We start from the raw sequence: 25,205 nt of genomic DNA, 5'->3' as shown, positions 1-25,205 counted from the left end.
GGCATCCCTGGAGGTGCTTCCATGCTGCCACCACCAGCCCCAAGCTGGAGGTTTTCTACCTCCTTTGGCAGACACATGCATGCATGCACGCACACTTAGTCCTCAGTCCTCACACCTGGAGGCGCCATCTTCAGCCCTAACTTCAGCTGGAGACTGAGCTAAGAAATGTGGATGACCTACCAAGGTCACTGATGGGGCCATCCTGAGAGCTGAGGGGACAGAGATAGAGCTTACTTGCGCCCCCCACACAAAGAGGTGAACAAAGGGCATCGCAAAGAACCCAGAGACAGCTTGGCAACACAGTTTAGTATCGCCCACTGTTTCCAGGGAAAAGGCCTTTGTCAAAGTACACTTTTCATCACAATCTGCAACATTCATTGTCAAATGGAAACGTGCATAAAGGCAAGCAGAATTCCAATGCTTCTGATTTTAGAAGTTACTGATTGCTGAGAATTTTTTCTCATCTAGGACAGACCTGGACACTCCTTTAACAAATATGTTTATCCATCGAACTGGATGGCGGGGGTGTAAATAATCCTATTTGATATTTTCCCCACATCTTCTTAGTACTGCACGAGATACCAGATTTCTGAGCGACCTGGTGATTTTTAAATACTAAGCCTCCCATCAGCCTTGGTCATACTCGCCCCAAATTCCTGACAGTACCTGCCACCACTCTAAGCCAGGAAGTAGCTACCCATACAAGGATACTTCAAAAAGTCCATGAAAAAATAGAATTAAAAGAAAATACAAATTTTCCTGCAAACTTTTTGAAGTGCTCTCATACATCCATGCTAAAACCCTTCTGTAGCACCCTGTACAACGCTGTAAGGACATAACACAGAACATCTATGTGAAGTAGATACAGCTTTAAAATAAATCCATTTTATTCAGTGCCTGCAACTTTATATACAAAAGGAAAAAGTTTAGATACAGATAAGCCTGCTTAGTGCTAACTGTAAGCAAAAAATATTGTATCCTAAATAGTCCAGGAAGTTAAGGCCACAAAAGAAGGATCAGGGAATTTCTCCTTAGATCCGTATAGTATAGTAACTACCTAGCCCTTGGTTGTAGAAGCAAAGTGGAGTCACAGGAAAAAATGTAAATCCCGCCACAAAGTCAAATCCTATGACTTTTTAAAACCATGCTGTTTATTAATAATAACGTTTAACCCAAAACTCTCTATACCTGGCTAACTCATATTGACCAAAAATAAAATATGGATGAAAAAGATGAGCCTGGGGAGTCGCAATGTTGAAATTTGAGAGTCATGACCCACTTGTTAGCAGTGACAGCCCAGCAGAGGCCGGGGACTCTGCAGGAAGCATCAGCCTGAAGACCAGCCACCACCCTTTTCTTTCAGTTGACTCAGAGCACATTCTCTGCTGTCCTATAAATGCTCCCCATTTTTGTATCCCTTGCAGATGGTGACATATAAAGTATGGGCTGAAGATGGAAGAAATGTGGGTAAATTGCTACTTTTATATTGCGGTCAAAAGTAACAACCAGAAGCTAGGTTTCACATCCAATCTGAAACTTTGGCAGAAGGGCCAGCCTGTGGCTCACTTGGGAGAGTGCGGTGCTCATAACACCAAGGCCACAGGTTCGGATCCCATATAGGGACGGCCGGTTTGCTCACTGGGTGAGCTTGGTGCTGACAACACCAAGTCAAGGGTTAAGATCCCCTTACCAGTCATCTTTTAAAAAAAAAAAAACTTTGGCAGAAGAGTAAAGTTCTCTTTTAAAACAAATACTTGAACAGAGTGTGTAACAACATGAGATAAAAAGTTACTCCTGAATGTGCCAAAATACAAATATTAAAATGAAGCCCCCCAAATGAAATATGAAAATCTTTACCAAAAAATAGTTTATTGCACAAAATTTAAGGAACTCCCAAGCACACTTAAATTTACAAAAAATCAACATGCTTTTTAAAGTTACAATTTGCTGTACATGGTGACACCTTTCCCCTGAACAGCCCCAACCTGAGGACTCTCCTTTATGAGGAAGTTTTTAATAGAAACAAACAACTCAAAACCACTGAATTTTCTAGACCCTCTAAAACATTACTCTCCAGGATCCTATTATAACCTGAGACTACAAAATCATGAGATTTGCCTGGAACTTGGAAGAATAAGCTTGTTAGAATAAGGCTCAGGACATCTCACATCACAGCGTTATTCACGTCATGAGGGGTCCTTGAAAGGAAGACTCCAGGACATTTCTCTTTCACCCCTAGAACCTTTACACGTAACATTTAATTTTGTTGAAAACATTCATAGAAGTAGGAATATATGTCATGGTGACTTTTCAGACCCATGGCTTTTGTAGGATCCCTATACCAAGAAAAGTACGTTTTCAAACAGAGTTTAACACAACCTTCCTACTGCTGCACACCATGGGCTATCTTCTTAGAGGGCCAGTCCCATTCCCTGGATCCAGGCCTGAGTAGAGGCAGTTTCATATACTATCAAGAACATTGCCTGATACATCTTCCAAAGAATAGAAGAAAGGTATGTAAATTTATAAGATCCGTGGCATCTATCTGACATGTACCATGGAAAAGTCAATGAAATCCAAATAGCAATAAATTTTTTTGGAACACAAGTAATGACATCATGAAGTGCCCAAGCCAACATTCCCTGCAATAGGACGTGACATAGTGTGTGGATAAATAATATGCACAAATACAATGCAGTGCCCCCACTATTTTATAAAAATAACACTCCAGACTTGACTGTTGTTTTCCATGAGTAAATTCCATAATTCCTACTTCTGCCCACAAGAACAATTCAAACTTTATTCACTGGAGGTAGAAGTGCCAGTAGAGTCCCTTGGAAATAGGAAAAAAAACACCAAAGCCACAACAATCAAAAACAGGCAATTAAAAAATCCAACATCCTCTTTCAGGGGACTTATGGAAGCCTAAAGGCAGTGTCAACTGGACACAAGAGGCCCCAGATTCCGAAATGCAGGTCATATGTGAAAACAGGAGTAGACAAGAAACACACAGTGAGCAGGAACAAAGACAGGCCAGGGCCTGTGCTGCACCAAAAGAGGGCATGGGTGATGGAACTGGCACAGGACGATGACAGAAAAATCAAGAGAAGAAAACACATGCACATGTGCACGCATGTGCATGCAGACACAAGCAGGACAACTAAACAAGGGGAACAGGGATGAGGAACAGATCTGCTTTCACTTGCCAAATATATTCAGAATGAGTTTATCCTTGCCTAAGAGAAAACAAGACACTGTGAACATCAATTGCTTGAGGAACTTCCATAACAAGGAGGAAGAAGCTCCACCACAGAATGAGCCCGTGTGTTGTTTCATGGTTTAAAAACATGAAATGACATGTTTAAAAATTAAAACAAGGGATAATACAGCCAAAATAAATAAGAATGTAAATTACCATTTTTCTTTTCTAATGGTACAAGAACAAATTTAGACAAAAATGGTTTCCAACTTAAGATAAAAAGTAGGATATATTTATAATGATGTTTTCAAGTATTATTTCAAGATTAACCCTGTACAAAAGATATACGTATTTTAGAAGTTCTGATACTTGCTAGGGAATATTTTTTAAACACCAAACATCTCTGCAGTTAATGCTACCTTAACGCTATCAATTAACCTTTTAACAGTATATTACAAGAGAACACAGCTTAAAAATACCATACTGTTTTCTCCACAAAATAGACACAAATAATAATACATCAACAGGAGTTTCTGGACTGACCATAACACTCAGAACTTCATCTTCAAACTAGCTGATCTGCACAGGAGACCATGTGGATCTATTCTCTCTCTCTCCTAGCTCGTAACAATAAATATTTTCGATTTTCTTATCAAACTAGGAAGGAAGTTTACAGACCTCAACTCTCCCAGTCAGTGTCTGCAGTGTTTCAGTTTCTCAGGTGGGAAATGTAAACTCTCAAATACTTAGTGCCAATTTCAAATAAGGCATCTGTTCCTGAAACACCCCAGGAGACCACAGCCGCCTTCCTCATGGCACTAGCCTGTCTTTTCAGAAAATCACCTCTGCTTTCCAGATGACACCAGTGCAACCACCAAGGACCCAGGACTTCTCTTGATGACTATGCTGACAGAGGCGTTCCTATGGGCCACAGTGAACATTTTTACTTGGGGCACAGAAGTGTGGGCCCTGGAGAAAGGATTGTTACCCACCCTGCAATCTATAAATGGGTTGGGCTCAAGTGGAAAACACAGGAGGCTCTGCAGGAAGCCCCAGCCCACTCTCCTCCTCCTCCACTTTCCTCTCTCCTACTTTGGCCTCTCTCTGGGCTCTCCAAATGTCAGGTCAGTAAGTGGGACCTCACCGTCTTTGTAGTTCCTGCTAGCTGCCAGACCTCACCAAGGTTCTGACCTGCTCCTGCCCAGTGGGACCACACAGGGCCAGTGGTGTGACAAAAGTCAGCATCATGAACTTATGGAGAAACTGCACAGGAAAGAAAGAACCTCAGAAATAAAGTAAAACTAAAACAATAAAGAACCCTTTCTGTGTAAGAATATTTGGTTTTAGAAGGTAGAGAAAATAAAATATTTCTTAAAATATAATTTTCTGACTGACATCCCCTAAAACCTACATGTGCATTATTTCCCAACAGCAAATTTTCAAAAGGCAATCAATAAAAAGACAAGTCATTTTTAAATAAGCATATACTTTTTAAATATTAGATTATGAATTTCAGTATTTTTATATATATTCTATGGTAGGATGGTCATGGAAAAGAATAAAAACAAAAAACCAAAGGTGCAGATAAAATTTCGTTTCCGCAGGAAAGTAAAGCTCTTACTGAACAGAACAGGAAAGTAAGGAGCTGGGCCCCAGCCCGTCCCGTTGCTGTGTGGAGCCCACGAGCCTCGTCGGACAAGTTTCTGTCAGTAACCAGCAGCTGGCATCACCCTCAGACAGCAGCATTTACCCCTGATACCTCCTTCTGCATGTAACCCTCAGATACACTCAAAGTTCCTCACAGACACCTAAATTAGGTTTTCAAGATTTCGTCATTTTGTGGGAAAAGCTAACTGTGATCTTCAAGTGACTCTCTAATCCTTGGCTCTCATTTTGTTATTTTACTCCTTGTTAAAGGCAAAAGCAAAACTTAAATTTCATCTCTTAGAAAAACATAGAGCACAGAATCAAATAAATAACATTGATAAAGAATATCCCTTTACACGGCTACACCCTCAGGGGAGGCCTGTGATGGTCACTGTTCCAGTCCTTCTCTGGAGGCCCTGCTTTGACTGTGGTTCTTCATGTCACCCCTAGGGTTGGAGTGGTCTCCGAAGGGGGCAGGACTGGCAATGGCCGGCTCTGTGAGGTGGCCTTCCACCTGGGTCCACGAAGACAGGGACTCGTGCACGGTGATGGTGTGTTCCTCCATCTGGCGCTGCAGGCTGTCCATCTCCTGCCTGTGGATACAGGAGAAGCAAAGGAAGAAAGCCCCGGTCACAGGAGCACGGACTCATCTGTGACAAGCTTCAGCTGCACAGCTGCTCACTCACGAGGGTCTATGGCACCTTCAGGGGCAGTAAAGCCCATGAAGTGCTCAGAACTTCAGTGCTTGTGGCATTTTTCTCTATACTGCACAGAAGCCAACAGACTGTGGCTTGGGCTTCTGCTTCAGGAAGACATCTGCTTCTATGAGAATATGCAAAAGACACAGCATTGAGGGCCCAATTCTGCCCAAGTTGCTGTGTGGAAGCCGTCACTGGTAGCCAGTATCACACATGACTTTCATTTACAAGGTCAAAAATGACATCCCGTTGCCTGCCCATGGAGGCCCCACATGGCCACACCCTAGAAACATTGGCCCCTTCTGCATGGAGCCAGAAGGCTCAGCCTACATACAGGCTGACAGTTCAAAACGTCTGGTCTCCATCTTCTCGGGGCTCATACGGGTAGTTCAACTCTAGGCAACTGTTGCTTTACACTGTGGATTTAGAGACCACATCTGGGTGCAAGTAACCTCTACTTACCATAAACCTGCTCAAACTTTGCTGGGCGTTCAATGCCAGCAACAGGAGAGATTCCCCCAAGTTAAACAGGTCATTTAGTTTTAAAGACTATACAAATGGAACATAGAACACAGATCATACTTGAGTTGCTGGAGACAGCTGTTCAGGTTCTTGAGGGGCTCCTTGCTCACAGCGGGCGGGGGCCGCAGCAGCTCCTCCAGCAGTGAGGCTGGGACTGGGCAGTCGGGGATCCTGATGGGCGTCGCGGGGCTGGAAGAACTGGCCTCACCTTTCAGCTCCTTTCTCTGTTTATGAAAACACATCATTAGCTCTCCCATGGTCCCCTCCCTCTAGTCAGTCTCCACTGTCACAGCTTGGGTCAGATGGGCTCCCCTGCCTGATGCAGCACCTCCGTGAAGGGGATCACCCTGGTGGATAAATCAGCATAGCCTGACAGTCACACGAGTTCAAGAAAGGCTGGCAAAGCTCAAACAACCTGTGTCTTGGATCCTCAGGAGGATGGAGCTAAATCCTAAACTAGAATCCTCATAGGAGCTTTCTGTGAGAGTCCCACAGCCTTGACTTTGAGCTTCCCTAAGAATTTTAAAAAATTTCAACTTATCAGACTGTCTCTTCTAGGACTTGAAACTTTTTTCACGAAAAGGCAAACGATGCTAAACCTCTGAATCTGAGAGATCTCTTTGCACCTGCCTCCTGGAAAATATGGAGACTGAGTACAGAAAAACTGTCAGATGTGCAAACGCTCAGAGCGTCTTGGGGTTCCTGGCCCGAGCCCGCTCTGGGAGCCACTGCATCCCAGTCTTAAAACACAGCCAGGACTGCTCCATCACAAACCATTCTCTCATCTAGTTTCTAAAGCATCTTACAACAAAATCGTATTTGAACTCAAGAAAAGCAAATGTTCTGTCAGAAAAGGCACCAAAATAAAATGAAAATGAAAATGATTTGGCCCATTATACAAGCAGAATACTCCATTATCATATACTTTCATACAATAGTTGCTAAGTGTTGGTTAAATATATCTTTTTATGTCTGAATGACTAGAAAACCTGCCAACCTCCCATCCAAACAAGTCTATGGCAGACACCAGTTAGCCTGAAAGGAGCGTGAGCCTAAATACCGTCTTTGCCGTGCTGCGGCGCAGGTCCAGCTTGAGCTGCTGGTTTTGCTGAAGGAGCGTCTTCATGTTGTTCTTCAGTTCTGACACTTTAGCTTGAAGCATAAATTTATCCTTCTGGGTCATAGACAGATCTTCCTGTACCAGCTCCAGCTCAGACTTGATATTCTACAGAAAGTGAAGACAGATTCTTAAAGTTAACAAAAAGGTTTTAGACACATTGCTACAATCTTAGTTTGTATGTCCCAATTCTAAGGGACGAGAAATATGGCACTGATTTTTACAGAATGAAGCATGTGATGTTTCCATCGCAATACAATTTTCCCTCCAGGTATCTAGATTGTGAAGGACCTAGTTACGATCACAGCCTCAACATTCTCATCCAAATTCCAGAGCCTCTGCCAAGGAACCAACAGTATCCCTATGGCCACATTGTACAATGAACCCCAAGAATCTCGTGTAAATTCCATGGTCAGCCACTATATAATTAGTCCACCATTCCTAAGACATGACATAAATCAATTCTAGTTGTGACTCAAACCACTCATTTACAAGTGAGGAATCTCAGCAAGTTATGTTCCTGACGCTTTCCTTGAGCAGTCAAGACTCTGTCTGTTGAGCTCTTCATAGGGAATACTATCACAAAATGGTAAACTTTTCACATACACTCTCCCGTTTACTGCATCTAATGAAATCATGTTCCTGGTACACTTCACACAGCTCAGCTGAGGGGTTGAAGCCCAAGCTCGTGATTTGGCTCTGCCTCCTTCCAGCTGTCTGACCTGGACCAGGTGACCACACCTTACACCTTCTGAACTGGGGACAATGTCTTCAGAATTGTTTGGTAGGAGTTTCTGCTACACACATCACACAGTTCAGCCCCAGTAACTGGGGACTGGGGTTATGATCACTGACTAACTGGTGATACGTGGCCCCCGACTCTCTGCTCCAGAGTAGAAAGGTACCTGCAACAACTGCTGTATTCCTTCCAATTCTTTTTTGCCCTGCTGTTCAGTCGAGTCCAGCTGCTGCTTCAAAGACTGGATTTCTCGCTCTTTCTGATCCACCTCCCATTTGAGATTTTCCATCTACAGGGGGAGAAAGTCACATGACCAAAAGAATTTTAAAGAGGCTTTCTTGTACTGGAAAATTGCTCTAACTGTATTTCTGCTTATCTTTTCATACCATATTTAGAAAAAATAAATATTCCCCTTTAAACAGACAAGGAACGAAGTAATCAAATGAATCTCTCAGCAGAGTCCTACTCTGTGCCATGGGAATTGGGGACTCAGGAATTGAGGATGGGAGTCACCCACACATCACCTCTTGGTTTCCTAGGGGTTGTTTATTCAGTTGCTCATCCAGCTGCTTCTGCAGGAGCTGGAGCTGGGTCCGGGCCTCAGCCAGCTCTGCCTGGAACTGTGCTATTTCCTGGGAATGCTTCCCCTCCCGAATCCTAGCACCAAAAAAAAAAAAAGAAAGAAAGAAAGAAAGAAAGAATGGGAAGACAGCGTTCTTCCAGCATGCCTTCCTATTCTCAAATGCTGCCAGATGTGTCCATCCTGGTGAGACTCCATACTGTTCACCCTGTGCTTGGGACCATTCTAGGTGCTTTACAATGCATCATCTCAGCTAATCCTAACTAAACCCCCAGTAAGACATACTTTTTGAACACGTCTCACAGATTACAGCGGTGAGTCACTGCTGCAAGACCACACAGTGAGTGGTGGCCTCCAGAACCACCAGGATCAACGCATGTGCAGCCCCAGACCTGGCTCAGTCCCTCTATATATCTGATTCAACACTGCACTAGCGTGGAGTTTGTGATGAGCCTCTCAGTGTCAGGACACAGCCTTCAGGGTAAAAGCTCACATTGGGGCTCTCTCTGTTCTCAGGAAGGTCAAGCAAGGCAGAGAGTGGGCACAGGGAAGTGGGAGAGTTAAGCTCAGACTTCCTGAGGCATGAGTCAGGCACATTCTACTCCTTTGATTTGCCTCCAAAGTACTTAACAATTTGCTAAAAAATGGGTGACCCCTCACTGTGTTGAATGTGCTGAATTAAAGATGGAGAAGATCCTAGCAAGGAGGTCTGGTGACAGTGGCCTTGCACTGGCCCCTTGTGCCATCTCTGCACAGGGCCCAGGCACTCACTGGAGGCTGTCAGCCTCTGCCTGCAGCTTCTGCACCAGGTGCTCCTTGGCCTGCAGCTCCTTCTTCACCTCGCTCAGCTCCAAGGTGGCCGCCTTGAAGTGGCGGCGGTTATGCCCAGCTTCCACTCTGGCAGCAGCCACCTAGAAGAAAGGAAGCCAACGTTATCAGTGAGAGTAATGCACATGCAATGCCTGAGGCTTTACAATGCACCAAGTGCCAGCAGGTGGAGTTACCTCCCCACCCCATGCTCATTCTGGCTGCTCAAGGGCTTTTTCTTCCCAAGTTTATCAAGTTCCTTACAAAGATTAAAGTACCTAACACAGTGCCAGCAGACCTTACATGTACGACATATGGCTACTACTACCTGTTGAATGAACAAATCTATTCAAGATTTTCTTGGTCTAAACAGCTTTTATAGTCTTCAAGTACACCTGCATGTTTCTGGTTAGATTTACTTGTAGTCCACATATGTTGAGAGGAATCTACTTTTCCATCATGCCAATCTGACTGCAATAAAGCTTCTAATTGTTATCTACTTATGATGTATCTAGCCTTTTGGAATTTTACTGCTTTTCATAGTTAAACATAGACTCTCTCAAGATTTCTAAGAGAGGACAATTCTCAGAGTACAACAAAAATTTCCATTTTCTTTTCCAATAATTTAATTTTCTTGTCTAATTTCACTAGCAAGCATGCTATTTAAAAGCAAAGTTTAATAAAAATATTTATAGTATATGACAGACAAATATAGAAAGAGCTCTTACAAATCAGTTAAAAAAACACCTTCCATAGAGGATATTAACAGTTTGTCAACAGGCAGAGATTCAAGGTGATCTGTACTTTAATCTTTACACTTTTTAAAAACTTTTTATTGGCATGTACTATTGTTACAATCAGGACAAGATGATTAAATGCATTTAGAGAAAAAATTAAGCATCATTCTCAACTGTTCTTAAAAAAAAGAAATCGAGGGCCGTCTCGTGGCTCACTTGGGAGAGTGTGGTGCTGATAACACCAAGGCCACGGGTTCAGATCCCTATATAGGGATGGCCAGTTAGTTCACTTGGGAGAGTGCGGTGCTGACAACACCAAGTAAAGGGTTAAGATCCCCTTACCAGTCATCTTTAAAAAAAAAAAAAAAAAAAGAAATCAGTCATATATACACTACTATCCCCCAGCACCTTTAGTTAAGAATTTCCTAGTTATGTCTTCTTTTAAGGTAAGAATAATATTAAGTGATACCTAAGCACAGAGCAAAGATAGGGGTTGGGTGTAGGAAAGTGGGTTGTGTTAGCTGAATCAGCTCAGAATCACTGGTCATCAGCAATTCCTGGGCAAAGACTGAATACCTACTCAGATGTGAATCAAGAACAATCTGATAACTGTTAATGTTAAAATATTCTTATCACATCTTAAAATTAGTTCTATTTTAAAAGAAGTTTTGCTGCCTCACCCAAGAAACAAAGAATCTTTTTCTTTTTATCTCTATTTACTAGATGCGTGGTGAACACCTGGGTGTGGGAGGGGCCGGCCTTGAAGAGACACCTCCTATACAGAACAGGGTCTACACAACCATCTTTCCTGTCTACATTTTTAACATAAATGGGATCATCATATACTATTCTGAAACTTACTTTTTTTTTTTTTTGTCTTTTTCGTGACCTGCACTCAGCCAGTGAGTGCACCGGCCATTCCTACACAGGATCCGAACCCGCGGCGGGAGCGTCGCCACGCTCCCAGCGCCGCACTCTCCCCAGTGCGCCACGGGCTCGGCCCTGAAACTTACTTTTTTAATGCAACACTACACACAGGACATCTTTCCCAGCAAAACAGAAATATACACATACACATGCAGCTCAATCTGTCTTGTCCTGGGCCTTCACAGCTACATCATGATCTAACCTAATGCCACCTTCTACTGACCCACACAAGGCTCTCTACAGCCTCTCATTATCACCAACAACACTATTCTCTGTGGAGTGAATTCCTGGAATGGACACTCCTGTGTGAAGTTTTCAGACTCTGAAACACTGTATGGAAGGCTCTGTGAGACTGTGATTTAAAAGCAGCTGTAAAGGGCCACACACCTGTTCCTTGAGGCTGTTTACTTTCACTTTTTCTTTCTCTAGTGAGGCTTGTAAGGCCTCAACGAGCTGCTTCATCTGGCGATCCTCCTCCTCTTTGCGCTGCAAAACCGCCTGCACCTAGATCACATTACAGAAGGGTAAATGAGGAGGGACGTCAAATTCAAAACACCTTACAGGGCCCAGGGAAAACTGCCATGTGGGGAACACAGCAGGACCAGGGCACACATCAGGGAAGTAGAGAAAATTCCATCTCCAGAGAATACCGTTACAAGAAAAGAAATCTGAGACTGCAGCTACGATCACATGATCACATTCAAGAACATGGCTGGGAATCTAAAAGACGCATATAAGTCAGGTTACAAACTCAGATGGCTTTGCAGCCAGGCAGGGAACGCAGATGGGTAAAGCAGCCAATACAAAAAGAATGGGAATGGTGGGGACAAAATAGAAGTTACCCAATTCTCTAATGACTGGGTAACTCAAGGCTGGGGGCTTGACATCCACAGGGGATGGGGGGAGTGCTGCCATTTTAAAGACTTCCCTGAAATGTCTGAGCTAGTCCTCAATCCAGATGCTGTAGAGCCCAAGGATCTAAGCATTACTTAACGGGATATGGTCTGAGAGATGGGTTGTTAAGGTGATTTTGTCATACAGCCTACCACATACCAAGGCCATATGGCACAGCTATTGTAATCTTATGGGACCATGGTTGTATATGCGGTCCCATCATTGACCAAACATCCTTATGTGGAGTGTGACTGTATTATGTTTTTTCCTATACATATGTACCTATGATAAATTTTAATTTATAATTTAGGCACAATAAGAGATTAACAACAATAGCATGAATGATAACTTAGAATAATTAGAATATACTGTAATAAAATTATGTGAGTGTGGTCACTCTCTCAAAACATCTTACTGTTCTGTACCCACCTATTTTCAGACCATGATTGACTGTGGGTAACAAACTATGGTAAGTGAAGCCGTGGATGGGGGGACTGCTGTATGACATTTACAGTGCGATTCCCTCTGCTTCTGGTAAACGAGTTTGAGTACCTGGAGATTCAGCTGGACTAGGTCTGCCTCCCTCTTGGCCAAAGCTGTCTCTAAGATGCTGTTGTGTTCCCGCAAGGCCGCGTTGGACTGTCCAAGGCCCGTAAGCTTCCCTCTCTCATGCTCTAATTCGAGAGCCAACTTCTTATTGGATTCCTCGAGGCGCTTTATCTTCCTTCTAAAGCCTCTGGATTCTTGAAGCTGAAACATATCAAGGTAACTGTGAAATTATGTGCTCTGGTTAATGGAGTTATTACATACACCTGAAACAGGTGAGCAGTTTTCAACAGGAAACAGGTAATACTAAAACACAACAGTGAACAACACACAAACTGCCCTTGCTCTGTTACCTGAAAGACTGGTGTGGCTGTAGCCAGGTAGTTCCCTAGCCCCACTCCTGACTCCCTATGGCCAATAGCCCAGCCTTCTTGTGGGACCATATACTTCTGGGGACTCAGCCCTGGCCCAGGCCATACCACTTGGTAGTTGGGCATGGGACTGAGCTGGCCTCACAAAATATATTCAGGATGGGAACAGAGATGGTAACTGACAGGCCTTTGGGGACCCTAACAAGGGGCAGGCAGCGTAGGTAGAGAGGTGGGCCAAAGGCAGTGACACGAGCACTTGGTGATGGTGCTCAGCTGCTACTAGCACCACTGGAAACTAGAACTGTCCTTGAACCTGTGAGCTATGAGGAGTTCTTTCAAAGGTTTGAGTTGGGTTTCTTATTTGCAACCAAAACATCCTGAGAGAAGGGCTACCATTATGAATTGCAATGACCACTCTACTGGAGAGGCCAAAAACACAACTGTCCTCACTAGAGTACTGATAACAGGGCCTACTCCACCAAAGAGCAAGAGTCTGCAGTCAGAGAAGATAAAAATGCCAGTGGCCACACTGAGCACAGTGAGGCTCTGTTGCTCTCCAGAGCCCACTCACTTCAGCCTCCCGGTCCTGAGTGACCCATTCCCTCACTGCCGCAACAGCAGACTCATGAGTGTTACCTCATCCTCCAGCTCCAGCACCTTTTCCCGGGACTCCTCCAGCTCCTGGCTGGTCAGTGCAATGACCTCCTGCAGCTCCTTCTCCAGCAGCATCTTGCTGTGGCTGAGGGTCTGCAGCTCCACCTCCAGGGCCTGGATCCTTTCCTAACAGCCAGGATGGAACAGCACGCTTGGTCACCAGGCCTGACAGGCTCTCACCTGCCTTGCCTCCCATGGGTCCTACAGGCGTCAAGCTGTGTGGCCACACACCTGACTGTTGATAGCCAGCAGCTGTCTGAACACACCTTACAACAATTCCCTTTCTTTAAAGGATCTAAATTAATTAACCATAACATGTACACACTAGTGACACACAAAGTAACACTAGGACAAAGAAAACCACCTTTTTGGTTAAATGCTTTGGAAATACAGAAATAATCTGACCTGCAGATAAAGGTTATAAATGACCATCTATCAAGTAAGCAGTACCCAGCATAATATAATGAACAACACACATGCGAGCACACACACATACAACACACACACACATATACACGCATGCACATGTGCTCACACACGCATACTTGCTGCCACTTTGGTACCAGGCCCTGTTCCAAGCATGTTCCACATGTCACCTCACTTAACCATCTAATGAGTGAGGTTCTGCTATTTACCTCTTTCTGGCTCTATTTTACTGGGGATGAAAAAGGTGAGCAATTTGCCAAAAGTCCAGACAAGCCCTCATCTAGACTTTCAGGGCCTGGCTCCTCCTCTGCTGCTACAGGCCATGCGGCAAGGAAAGTGGGTTCTATAAGCATTCATCCCCTCTCGCCCTGACCACTTGATCCAGAGAATAAATACAAACAATAGAGACATATTTTAAAGTAGAAAGAGAAAAGGCAATTAAATAAATCCCCTCAACATACTGTAAAGTAACAAGATTAGAGGGAGCATTTAATTTAATCTACTTAAATTGACATGAAAACACCATGTTATGATATGGTCTACTACTACTGGTAAATTTCTAAGTGGAGAGGAGACAGAAACCAACTGCATGCAGAAAGAAACATGATCACTAAGATGTCAAGAATAGATGCAAACTGGGGAATAATAAATAAAATGCAAATGAATTCACTCAGGCAGAATTTTATACCTCCCAGTAAAAGTGAGAGGAAACAGCGGGTCAACCTGCATTCTCCAGACCCCGGCGCCCACCCTTGTGGGTCCTGCACAGAGAGCCCCTCTACCTAAGACTGCCCCTTGGTCCCTGCAGTGCCTCCTGTCTATTGTGGAGCATTTCAAATGTTGCCTGCTCCAAAAGCTTTCCCGGACTCTGCCAAACCTTGACCCCTGACCCCCTCACACCCTCACTCTGGCATCTTGGCAAGTGCATGCTCACGGCACTTCCTCCATTCACACCAACACCTCCCGAGACACTGGAGCAGGCACAGAGAAAACAGGGTAGGTGGGCTGGGTGCGGGTCCCACCTCTGCCCCTCATAGTATCTGAGTTTTTCTGAGCCAAGGACGTTCGTCAATGAAAATAACGTTAACATCACAGCCCACGTAGGACTTATGAGGATCAAATAAGGTAACGTACATAAGTCATAACCAATGTACATAAGTCATTACACTGATACCAAGCAGTGTTTTAAAGAAATGCTGCCTAAACATCTTAGTTCTGCCTCCTTTTTCCTAAACCCCTTTACTGGGTTTGAGAGAGGGAAATGTTTACAAAACATCCTTTCCCTACATTGAGAGGCTTCATGACCCTGACCGGGGACAGACCTTGTGTTTACCTACATGTAGAGCGAGGTCACTGCCGCTGCTGCTGCTGCCCTGGGCTCTAAGCTGGTTCAGCTCCATGTCCACAGCCTCCTTAGCAGAGAGCGCCTCCTGCAGGCGGCGGCTGAGGATCCCCACAGCATTCTCATAGGCCTTGTGCTTGGTCTTCATCTCTTTCTGGGCGCTGGTCAGGTCTGAGCCCAGCCGCTTCATCTTCTGCTTCTGCTCTGTGATGGCCCTGAGGCGTCACAAAGGAGTCGCAGAGAAAGAACCTGGATTAGCCTCTCACTGAGCACCCAGCTTCCTGGAATGCAACATCCAGGAACAGTGAAGTGCACTTCAGAAGTTCAACCTCAAGGGCTGGCACAGGGGCTCAGACCCCAGGCTCTGGAGAGGCCACCTCAGTTCAACCCTTGGCCATCGCCCTCCCCACAATCCAACTTCCCCTAGGGAAAACCTGGGTGAGCGTGTGCCTGTCCTATTGTGGCTGCTGTGAGGTGTCCCTGCAGAGCCAAGAGGCAATAAGCACTCAGTGGACATGAGCTGTTTCCAGCCACACCATTAGACCTGCCCTTTTGGGATGGTTTTAAAATGATCTAGTGAAGGGAGAGAAACAGCCCGCTCCTACCAAATAGAAACGTTTCTAATGTTCTTCTTAAATATGAGCAACAAATTTGACAACCACTTTCATGAGTAAATCACCAGCTGATAAAAGTAAAGTAACTTAGGATACGCCTATTGGGGTAAAAAAGCCCCCAAGGGGCTCTCAGCGTGTGCATGTGTGCACACACACAGGAGAGCGCATTGGAGTCTGCATGCTTACATTTACATGAGCACAAATGGGTGTGAAGGAAGAATTGAAGCGCTGTCCCCGGGAGGGAGCTGGGGTGGGCGGCTGCTGCCACAGCACAGGCACGAAGGCAAACACACACAGAAGGGGAGTCATGATAAAGAGTGCTTTAGGAAATTAGCTCATACACTGTGGAGTTATTCTGTAGAATAAGCAACTACCACATCATGATGGAACTTTAAATCTAGAACTCAGCATGCCAGGCCACTTTACGTGGGCCGAGTCCACTGCACGCTCAGGCGGGGCTCCTTCCTGCCCTCGGAGGGGCCGTACCACACGCACACTTACTTCTTGGCCTCCTGCTGCAGCTCCTCTATCTGTTTCTTTAGCACCTCGTTGGCCTCTGTAAGAGCGACCATCTGCTCTTTATCGAACTGCAAAGACTTCAAAAGAGGGAAAAACAATTATGAGCTGTGTAAAGCTGCTCACCCCAAAGTCCATCTCCTCGTGGGACACGGTGCCCTCAGGGCCACCTTTGGGGACGTAAGTTTTGAAGGAAATTCTGACAGGGACCTTTACTTTTTCATAAATGACACTTTGTAAAGGTCAAGGGCTGGCCAGTTAGCTCAGTTGGTTAGAGCACAGCCTTGTAACACTAAGGTCAAGGATTCGGTTCCCCATACCAGCCAGCCACCGAAACAAACCCAAAAAATACAAATGTAGATGTCAAAAGCGTTTCCAGATGCTGTGTCCAGAGCAGCAGAGGCACAACAGAGAGGGATGAGTTAAAAGAAAGCCTCCACACTGTGGACCTGCCTGAGGCCCCCAAGAACTCCCTCCCAGGAGCCCCCCAGAACCTACTTTGCCAGGGCCCCCTCAGTACCCTCCTGGAAGCCCCCACTATAGAAGTTCCACCATGAACCGCTATGTGAAGAGTTTCATGTCCCCCTCCCCTACTCCCTCCCTCACTGCCTTTTTTCACCTCCTTCTGTGTGGGGAGAATAAGTCCCACAAAAGTGGCTCAGTCACAGTAACAAATGACTACACAAGCTTGTGGGGGGGTTGTGCCCCACCCCCAGACCCAGGGCCAGCCTGCCAAGCACAGCCCACTGCCTGTACTGATCAGTCCAGGGCCCCCCACCTGCACCCTCATGCCTTCACACCACTGACCTATGGGGGTCTGAGCTCAAAGCCTCAGTCCAGCTCCTCTCAGGGCCAGACACACAACCAACCTGCCTTCCTGGCCCTCTCCTGGGACTTCAGAAAGGTCCCGTGCAAAGCAGAGCCCTTGGTCTAACATCCTGCCTGCCATACCCCAAGTTTACTGTTCCTCCCCCAATTTCTCACCTCGGAAAACGTTCCTCAGCCTGGACATACAGACGTGAATCTGCACAGCGGCCCCTGTCTCCAGGCTCCCCACGTGCAGATCAAACCTCGACAGCTTCCACTGGACTCATGAGAACACCCAGGCTCCCACTGTGGGGCTTCCAAGGGAAGCATGACTGGATCCTGCCCATCCTAGGTCCACACTCCATCCACACGGGACTCTGGGAGTCCCTCAGACCCCTGTGCCCTGCCCTGGCTTTCTGCATGGCGGCTGGCTCCCACAGCCAACTGCAAGAGTGGGGCCTCCAAGAACTCTGGTAGCGCCTCCCTGTTTATTCCCTCCACACAGTGTCATCACCAGAACCTCTCTGTCTGTCTCCACCAGGACATAAGCTCCAGGAGGGCCTTGTTCTAGGCTGTTCTTCTAAAAGCCTCTCCCCCCATGCCTCACCCAGCCTGTGCGCCCTGCCCCACCCTGCACATGTAAGCCCTAAGCACATTGAGCTGAACCTTCACAACTCAGAGGGAATCAACCGCCACAAGCCGCAGACCTGCAGGTGCGCCTCCATCTCGTCTCGCTCCTTCTGCGCCGACTGGAGATGCCCTTCGAGCTCTGCCATCTGCTGATGGACTTGGGACACCTCCTTCTGCAGGCGCGAGTGCTCCAGCTGCACAGCCTGCTTCTCCCCCTGCAGTTTCATTAACTCCTGCCTCAGCTCCTTCACCTCTGCATCCAGCCTCTTCTTTGTGGCTTTCAGCTCACTGATGAGCTGGTCTTTGGAGGTGGCATCCCGCCGGTAGGCCTCCACCATTACCTGCCAGACAAGACAGAGCAATCAGCCAGTGCACGGGTGGGGTCTTCCCAGGGGCAAGCCAGCTGAAATAAAAATGTACACCACTTATCTAGCGTGAAACTTCTTTGAGCTAAAGATAACATATTTCATCAAGTCTAAGACACCATCAACTGAAACACACCACTATTTTATACACCAGGTGACATCACCATGCCTTAACAAGTCTGCCTAACGTGTGACGCAGCCATGCCAGCCTCCGAGACAGCTCAGCTACTCCAAGGAATCTGGCCATTTCTTCTCCCATTGGCTGCATTGCTTGGCTTCTGAGAGGCAGTCCCCTTATTCGTATCTCAGTAACAACACGTAACACCACTTACAACACTGCTTTGCAGGACCTTCCTCTCCCAGATCCCATGAGGCACTCAAATGACACTTTGCAAGAAATAAAGGAATCATCCATCCCTCCAAGAGATGCTGGCTTTCTCAACATAAAGTTCACGTTCGTGCTTTTGTGGGTGCAACAAACACTGTTTCGACATGGGGTCGTGGTGTAAATGTTTCAAAGACATTCTCAATAGCAAACTCAACCTGTATAGCGATGACAGCGCACAAGGCACAGCTCTGAGGTGACAGCAGGGTGCCGTGACACGTGCTGCTGCAGAGTCGGGGACCACAAACGCCTGCCTCGCTGGGACACGCACCCAACTTTAGAGAGTAAAATGTGAGGGGGAGGATATTTCAGAATCAACAAAATGCCTTAAAAAAAATTAAGATGGAATCTGGATGTCAGCTTCTTGATCGATTTTGTTCTATCAGAGCAATTAAACCGTATAGGACTTTGCACACGTGTTTCACACAAAGAAAATCAACCACATTTTTACCTTTTGTTGAAGAAACTGCTCCTTTATTTTCTGTGTTTGCTTTTTCAGAGTGGCAGTCTCCTGCTGCAGGTGCTCCACCTGTGGGGACATGTGTGTGCAGAGGTCACACTGATGGCTCCAGGAGGGAGCTGTGCCTGAGGCACCTGCTAAGAGCCAGCCTCATGTCCGTGTACAGAAGAGTCTGCAGCCTGACATGCATTGATGGACATCCCCATTCTCTCCATAAAGACGAGGTGAGGGGACACTCTAGACTAGGGGTCAGCAAGCCTGAGCTGAAATGGCTAGACTAGAAACACCTCGCTCTGCAGGCCACGTCTCTGACAGCTTCTCAGCTCTGCACTTTCAACACAAAAGCAGCTGCAGACAGTCTGCAAATGAATGACGTGGCTCCGTTCCAATAAAACTTAACTTACAGAACCAGGTGCTGGGCTGGGCCCACAAGCCATGTGCCAAGCCCCAGCACTGCTTCCTTGCCCCTCAAAGTCTGTCAGAGACCAGCCCACCTGCACCAGTTGGTAGCCTGAGAGAGGTGCAGAGTCCCAGGCTGCACCCAGAACTACTGAGTCAGATCTGCACTGGAGATCCCCAGAGAGTTCAGGAACATGATTAATTTATGACATGCAAACTGGGCTCAGCAAAAAACACTGTTCTAGAAGCCAGGTGATGAATGCTCTGAGGGTTTGGAAAGCATCATCCCACAGTGATGACAGAGATGCCACAGTGAACCACATCACACAAGGAGAGTTTTCCGAAGCCCCAGGAAATCACATCCCCTATCCAGCTTCAGCGTGCACGTCTGGGCGACTGACTAGACATGCGGCTTCACCGTGCATGTTGGGGCAATTGTCTAGACGTGCCACTCCACCATGCAGGTGTGCAGTGACTGTATAGAAATGCAGCTTCAGCATGCAGGTGTGCAGTTACTGTTTCTAGAAAGGCAGAAGTGCTTGTTTAGGGCCAAGGTTTCCTATATTTGAATGATTCCTCCTCTAAGACCAGGATCTATTCCACACAAATCCTTGTTATCACTTGAGTACAATTAGGAAATAATCCATTTTTTCCTACAATATAGAGCTTTTTTCTAAGCTTCTCCTTCAAAAACCCTCCTGGGAAGAATTAATGTGCTAGTTTGCTCTACATGTGGAGCATTCAACCCCTATGACTGTTCTCACATCACATGCCCTGGTCCTACAGCAACTCCACAAAAGAGTAGGTGTGGTCAGGGCTGCACAGGGCTGTTTCAGAAATGCCTAAGGACACACACAGGTTGTAATGAGGCCAGGTGATGGGAAGCCAGCTCTATTTCCAAGTGAGGCTGACTGGTCCCCGGAGTAAAGAAAATAAACTTCAGAGGTGGAAAGACAGCTTCCCAGGAAAGCCACCACCACTACTATCCAACTGACTTTAGAGCAATAATCTTAATCCAAGCATTAAGTTGGATTAAGTAACTACCACTAACTGAATAACAATAGAGGTAAAATTCAATACGACAAATTTCAAGTACTACCAAATGTCTCTTTTAGAGTTTCCAAGTGTCAGTTGATGTCTGCCTTACTGAGCTAACAGTAAAAACAAACTCAAGTACATGAACAGAATTCTGACAGTCCCTGTAAGTTAAGTCTCCCAACGACCACTAATACATCCCGTCTGTAGCAACTGTCCTAAGAGCACCTGATGCGGTGCAGCTGGCATCTGTAGAGTGCAGCAGCCCCTTTCACTTTACTTTCCCAAAGGGAAAACAGACTCGTGACTTCCCCTTGATCCTTACAGAGTAGGATTTAAAGACAAAAATCATTCCCTGATACTAAATCTACCTCCTCCACGTCCTTCTTCAGCTTTTCACTCTGTCTGTACTTCTGAATGTGTCTGCCTACATCAAAACCATGCCGTACTGTTGCACATCACCTTTTCCCCGGCGTGACATCTTGTTAGGTCACGCTCACACACACCAGGATGCTGGGGTGTGCTGTGCCTGCTATGGGGTGTCTCTCCCCACCCCACTGTATCTCACACCACGACTATCCTGCCTGTATGTCCAGGAGGCACCATGTGCAGTGGGGCACAAAGAGAGGATGGCAAAAGAAAGGAAAAGCCAAGTTTCTTGCAGCTTCTCCTAAATATGAGCTCCATGTCATCAGTAGACAGAAGGTGGTGTTTTCTGGTAAATTACTTTCAAAAGCCCCAAACAAAGCTCAGTTCCCCAGTTCTGGGCTTCTCCACCCCAGCAGCTAATGCAGGGCCAGGCACAGCACCAGCTGCCGTGATAGCTTCCCCAGTGGAGCCCCAAGCCCTGCGCTAGCAGTGTTCTTCCACAGGTCACCCACATTTACACAAGAGCACATCCAAAGAAAGGACTAAACAATCACACCTACTCCCACACATGTGATTGTGATTCACAACACAATGAGGCAGACGCATTACCTGGCTGGACTTAATGGCCAGTTCCTGTCTTAATTGCTCTAAAATTCCCGATGATTCCTTGGTGCCTGCTTCTAAACGCTCTGCTCCTTTGTCAAATTCCTCCTTGCTGCTCTTGGCCGCCTGCAGAGCCACCTCCAAGACGATCTTCTCATTCTGCAGGAAGCGGATGGCATCCTCCCTGGAGGTGGCCTCTCCCTGCAGCTCCTCCAGCCTGGCTTGCAGCTCATCGTAGTGCGTCTGCAGGTCCTCAAGAGACTGCTCCCTGGTCTGCACAGTCTCATGTGCCACGGTGAGCTGCTTCATCAGATCCAGGTGCTCCTGCTGCAAAGCCTCGAGCTGCTGGTCTCGCTGGTGCAAAGTCAACTTTACCTGGGAAAAAGATAATAAATTCAATATGGCTGCTCTTGACCCTACACTAAAATAACTGAATTCATATTTTCTCCCTGTTCAGGTTTTAAATAATGTTGATGGACACTTTAAAGGGTCTTTTTTATGCAAAATTCTGGTGTAGAAGAATCCTATCAGAAGTCTACAGTAGCAAATACAACAGACAATCTGACACAATCTGCGCCTACATGGCCAGACCCAACATGGTAACTGCACCAGCTACCTGTGTGCGACCTGGGATGTTCAGGTGGGCCTCGGGCCAGTGTCCAGGCCAGAGTGGCGACAGGCACTTGCCTGCTCAAGCTGCTGCTCCAGGGCTGCGGCCGAGTCTGCCATCTTCTGGAGCTGCTCCCGCTCATCCTCGAATGCTTCCAGCCGCCTCTGGAGGTCCTCCTCCACCATCGTCTTTGCCTCCTGAATCTGCACAAAGGCTGCTTCCTGATCCAGCATGTCAGCCTGGGCCCAGGAAATAAAGTGCTTTCTGAAAAGTGGAAAACCTGATTGCCAGCTGCAGGTTGCAAGCCTCACACTTCACAGGGAAGTCCGCGCCCCTGGCGAGAGGCCCTTGCTCACAGCACAGTCCTGTCCAGGGGCTCCTCTCCCACCAGCCCAGCCTAGTCCTCCTCTCTGCTGACTCAGGGCCTAGCCAGAGAGAAGCAGCACATAACCCAACTCTAAGAACTGGGGTCAACCAACGAGTGAAGCGCCATTCCCATGTGAAGACAGGTTGGTGGCGTTACATGGAACATTCTCTTTAGTATTGACTGACACCACCTGGTGAAACAAAGTAAGAAACCAGGGGACATGGGGACAAACAGGGCATTCCTTGCATTTTGACTATACAAATAAGACGTTACACCTAGGTACACTTTTTAAGAATAAAATGTTAGTTTATAACTTCACATTTTTTTCAGTTATTTTAACTTAGCCCTTGAAGTGTTATGGTTGACAGGACATGATTCTCTTCCATCATCCAAGTCAAGTGGCCCGTGTGACCCCCACAGAGGGAGAGGCAGGTACAGAGCACTGAGGAGAGAAATCAAGCAAGCACAGGAAGCCAACCTTCTCTGTGACATGAGAGACCTGCAACAAAGTCAGCCCAGCAACATCTTCAGTACCATTTTATACACTGTCTAGATGTTCAATACGGTTTTGCTTCTTTACTTTTTCCAACGATGCTATTAGGTAGGTATTACCCCCATTTTCTAAAAAAGGAAATGAGGCTCAAAGAGGTCAAGAAACAGTCCAGGGACTTGCTGCAAAAAAGAGAGCAGGTATCTGGATCCAAGTCAGAGCTACTATGCATTCCACCCTCTGCAAAGGAGCTGTGCAGGCAGCTGCCAACACCACAGCGACTTCACGTGGCTGTCAGAGGATTAAACAGCCATGCAGGCCGAGTGTCAGAAACAAATGAACCGCTGTCATCACTGGGCTCTGAAAAGTGGTGGCACACACAGATACCCTAAGCCCCTTCCTCCCTTCCCACTCCGGGCCCAACAACATCCCTAGCTGGCAGTGACTGGCTATGAGGGACAGAGGCCGGGCAGGTTTAAAGAAGAACTCCAGGTTCCCTCAAGACATCCAAGTGTGACCCCACTCACAGACAACCTTAAACAGCTACCACTGCAGGCTGTTCAAGGAACATTTTAAAAGATATATATGTATACAAGAGAAAATATATTATGTGTATTTATGTGCATGTCTGTTTTCTTACTCTTCCCAGCAGGACCCCAAGGCACATACAGATCAGCTCTCTGCCCCAACGCAGCCTCACCTCAATGCTCTGCAGCTGCACGGCTATACGCTCCTTCTCCTTGATAGACCTGTGCTGTGTCTCTGTCAGCTGGTGGGACAGGGACACATTCTCAAGCTTTAGGTGCTCCAAGAGGCCCGCCTGGGTCATCTGTCCAACCTTCAGAGAAAGAATCCACAGGGTAAAAAGTCGCTCAGTTCCAAGCAAGAAGCACAGACCAGCTGCCCCAGAGGCCCCAGGTGAGGATCTCTGCCCAGTGACGGCCACTGGCTGCCCCTCTCAGTGTCTCCCACACACACCACCCCACCTCGAAACTTGGGCCGTCTGGGTTCTGTGTGCCGAAGTAGGGAAGGCTGGCGGCCCATAAATCAGGGGTCATTGCAGTCAAGACTGTGCAGTCTACGACAGGACCTACACAAAGTTTCCACTGCAGGTGCATCTCTCACCACCCAGGTGGGGAGCCTTATCCAAACCAACCAAATCCAGTCAAACACACCCCAGGCCTGACTGCCTGACATGCACTGTTCCCATGAAGCAGGCTTCACAGCCCAGCCCTGGGCCTGACCTCAACCAACCATCTCCTCGAGAAAAAGGAGCCCCATGTGATGGCCCCCAGAGGAGTAAGGGGTCTGCAAAGAAAAGCAAGAACTGAAAAGAAGTGTGACAGCAGACTGCAGTCTGTGCCTGGACCTTCTCCCACATCACTTCTGGCCCTAGTGACTGTTCCTAGACTTACAAGACACCAAGATGTGACAGCAGTTGCAGGCTTCGGGGTCTAAATGAAAGCTTCATGGAGCAGGGCAGACAGAATTGTTCCCCACAAGACAGAAGTGTGACCTGCCAGGCCCTGTGCCTGTGTCTCCCCCGAAGGGCATCCTGGGTCATACCTGGATGTGAGCCATCTCACCCTGCAGCCGGACACGGGCCTCCTGTGCCAGAGCGAGCTGCTGCTGGTACCACTGCCGGACGCTCTGCAGCGACGAGATTTCGGCCTGGGACGCCTTCAGCTTGCCGGTCAGCGCCGTGCGCTCCAGCTGCACCTGTTGCAGCTGGCTCTGCAGGGCTGCCATCTGCTGCCGGAGGTCATGCACTGAAAATGAGCAAGCACAGCCAGCTCAGCTGGCGGCTACCAAAGGAGAGCCCACAGCACTAGCAGACATATGACGCACAGTGGGGCTCTCTGTAGACAGCAAGAAACACAGTTGATCTGGTTATTCTCAGTGGTGTGTCCTATAAAGTCCCGCGACACTGGGCCACTGGTCCTGGGGGAAACAGGGCTGATCACAACATTTTCATCAACTGTCAACACATAACCGTTGTCGATGTGTTTCAGTTTAAAGACACCTTATTTAATACTTATTATTTATTCATTAACACTGAGGTCACAGCCAACAGGCCTCAGTGAAGCTTCTCTAACAAATACTTGCATCTCTTCCATGAAACATAACACAGCCTCCTTGCACCTAAGAATACCAGACAGTGTTTGGGGCCATTTTAAATAGCAAAGTCATCTAAAAGAGCACAAAAATGCAAACATGGCACTGAATAGACCACAAAAAGGATACCTGTCCACAGTCTGAGCTGAAGCAAGAAGGCACTGGTCAGGTAAGGCCTTGCAACCCAGTGTTACAAAACTATTTTGGTGTTCAGAACCTTTTGGATTTTATAAT

At 46.8% G+C, this 25,205-nt stretch overlaps 1 protein-coding gene across 7 annotated transcripts in view; it reads right to left on the bottom strand.

The window, feature by feature from the left end:
* Positions 1 to 1,850: 1,850 nt before the first annotated feature.
* The window catches only part of GOLGA3 (golgin A3), a 42,628-nt gene continuing 19,273 nt past the window's right edge, over positions 1,851 to 25,205 (bottom strand). For 4 of the 7 annotated variants that reach the window (XM_063088003.1, XM_063088006.1, XM_063088008.1 and 1 more), the window contains 17 exons: positions 24,423 to 24,625; positions 23,557 to 23,694; positions 22,077 to 22,238; positions 21,396 to 21,764; positions 18,975 to 19,052; positions 17,851 to 18,114; positions 16,322 to 16,416; positions 15,187 to 15,421; positions 13,421 to 13,564; positions 12,420 to 12,617; positions 11,361 to 11,477; positions 9,274 to 9,413; positions 8,447 to 8,579; positions 8,089 to 8,211; positions 7,127 to 7,291; positions 6,127 to 6,290; positions 1,851 to 5,439 (listed from right to left, as the gene is read on the bottom strand). In XM_063088003.1, coding sequence (XP_062944073.1) covers positions 5,235 to 5,439; positions 6,127 to 6,290; positions 7,127 to 7,291; positions 8,089 to 8,211; positions 8,447 to 8,579; positions 9,274 to 9,413; positions 11,361 to 11,477; positions 12,420 to 12,617; positions 13,421 to 13,564; positions 15,187 to 15,421; positions 16,322 to 16,416; positions 17,851 to 18,114; positions 18,975 to 19,052; positions 21,396 to 21,764; positions 22,077 to 22,238; positions 23,557 to 23,694; positions 24,423 to 24,625 — 2,933 coding nt within the window. In that variant the 3' untranslated portion in view covers positions 1,851 to 5,234. The remainder of the gene's footprint in view (positions 5,440 to 6,126; positions 6,291 to 7,126; positions 7,292 to 8,088; positions 8,212 to 8,446; positions 8,580 to 9,273; positions 9,414 to 11,360; positions 11,478 to 12,419; positions 12,618 to 13,420; positions 13,565 to 15,186; positions 15,422 to 16,321; positions 16,417 to 17,850; positions 18,115 to 18,974; positions 19,053 to 21,395; positions 21,765 to 22,076; positions 22,239 to 23,556; positions 23,695 to 24,422; positions 24,626 to 25,205) is intronic. The other 3 variants (XM_063088005.1, XM_063088007.1, XM_063088010.1) reach the window with 1 other exon arrangement.

The sequence above is a fragment of the Cynocephalus volans genome, chromosome 2 (assembly GCF_027409185.1).
Source record: "Cynocephalus volans isolate mCynVol1 chromosome 2, mCynVol1.pri, whole genome shotgun sequence".
Taxonomy (NCBI): Eukaryota; Metazoa; Chordata; class Mammalia; order Dermoptera; family Cynocephalidae; genus Cynocephalus; species Cynocephalus volans.
The sequence above is the reverse complement of the archived record's forward strand: the minus strand, read 5'-3'. Positions and strand labels throughout refer to the sequence as shown.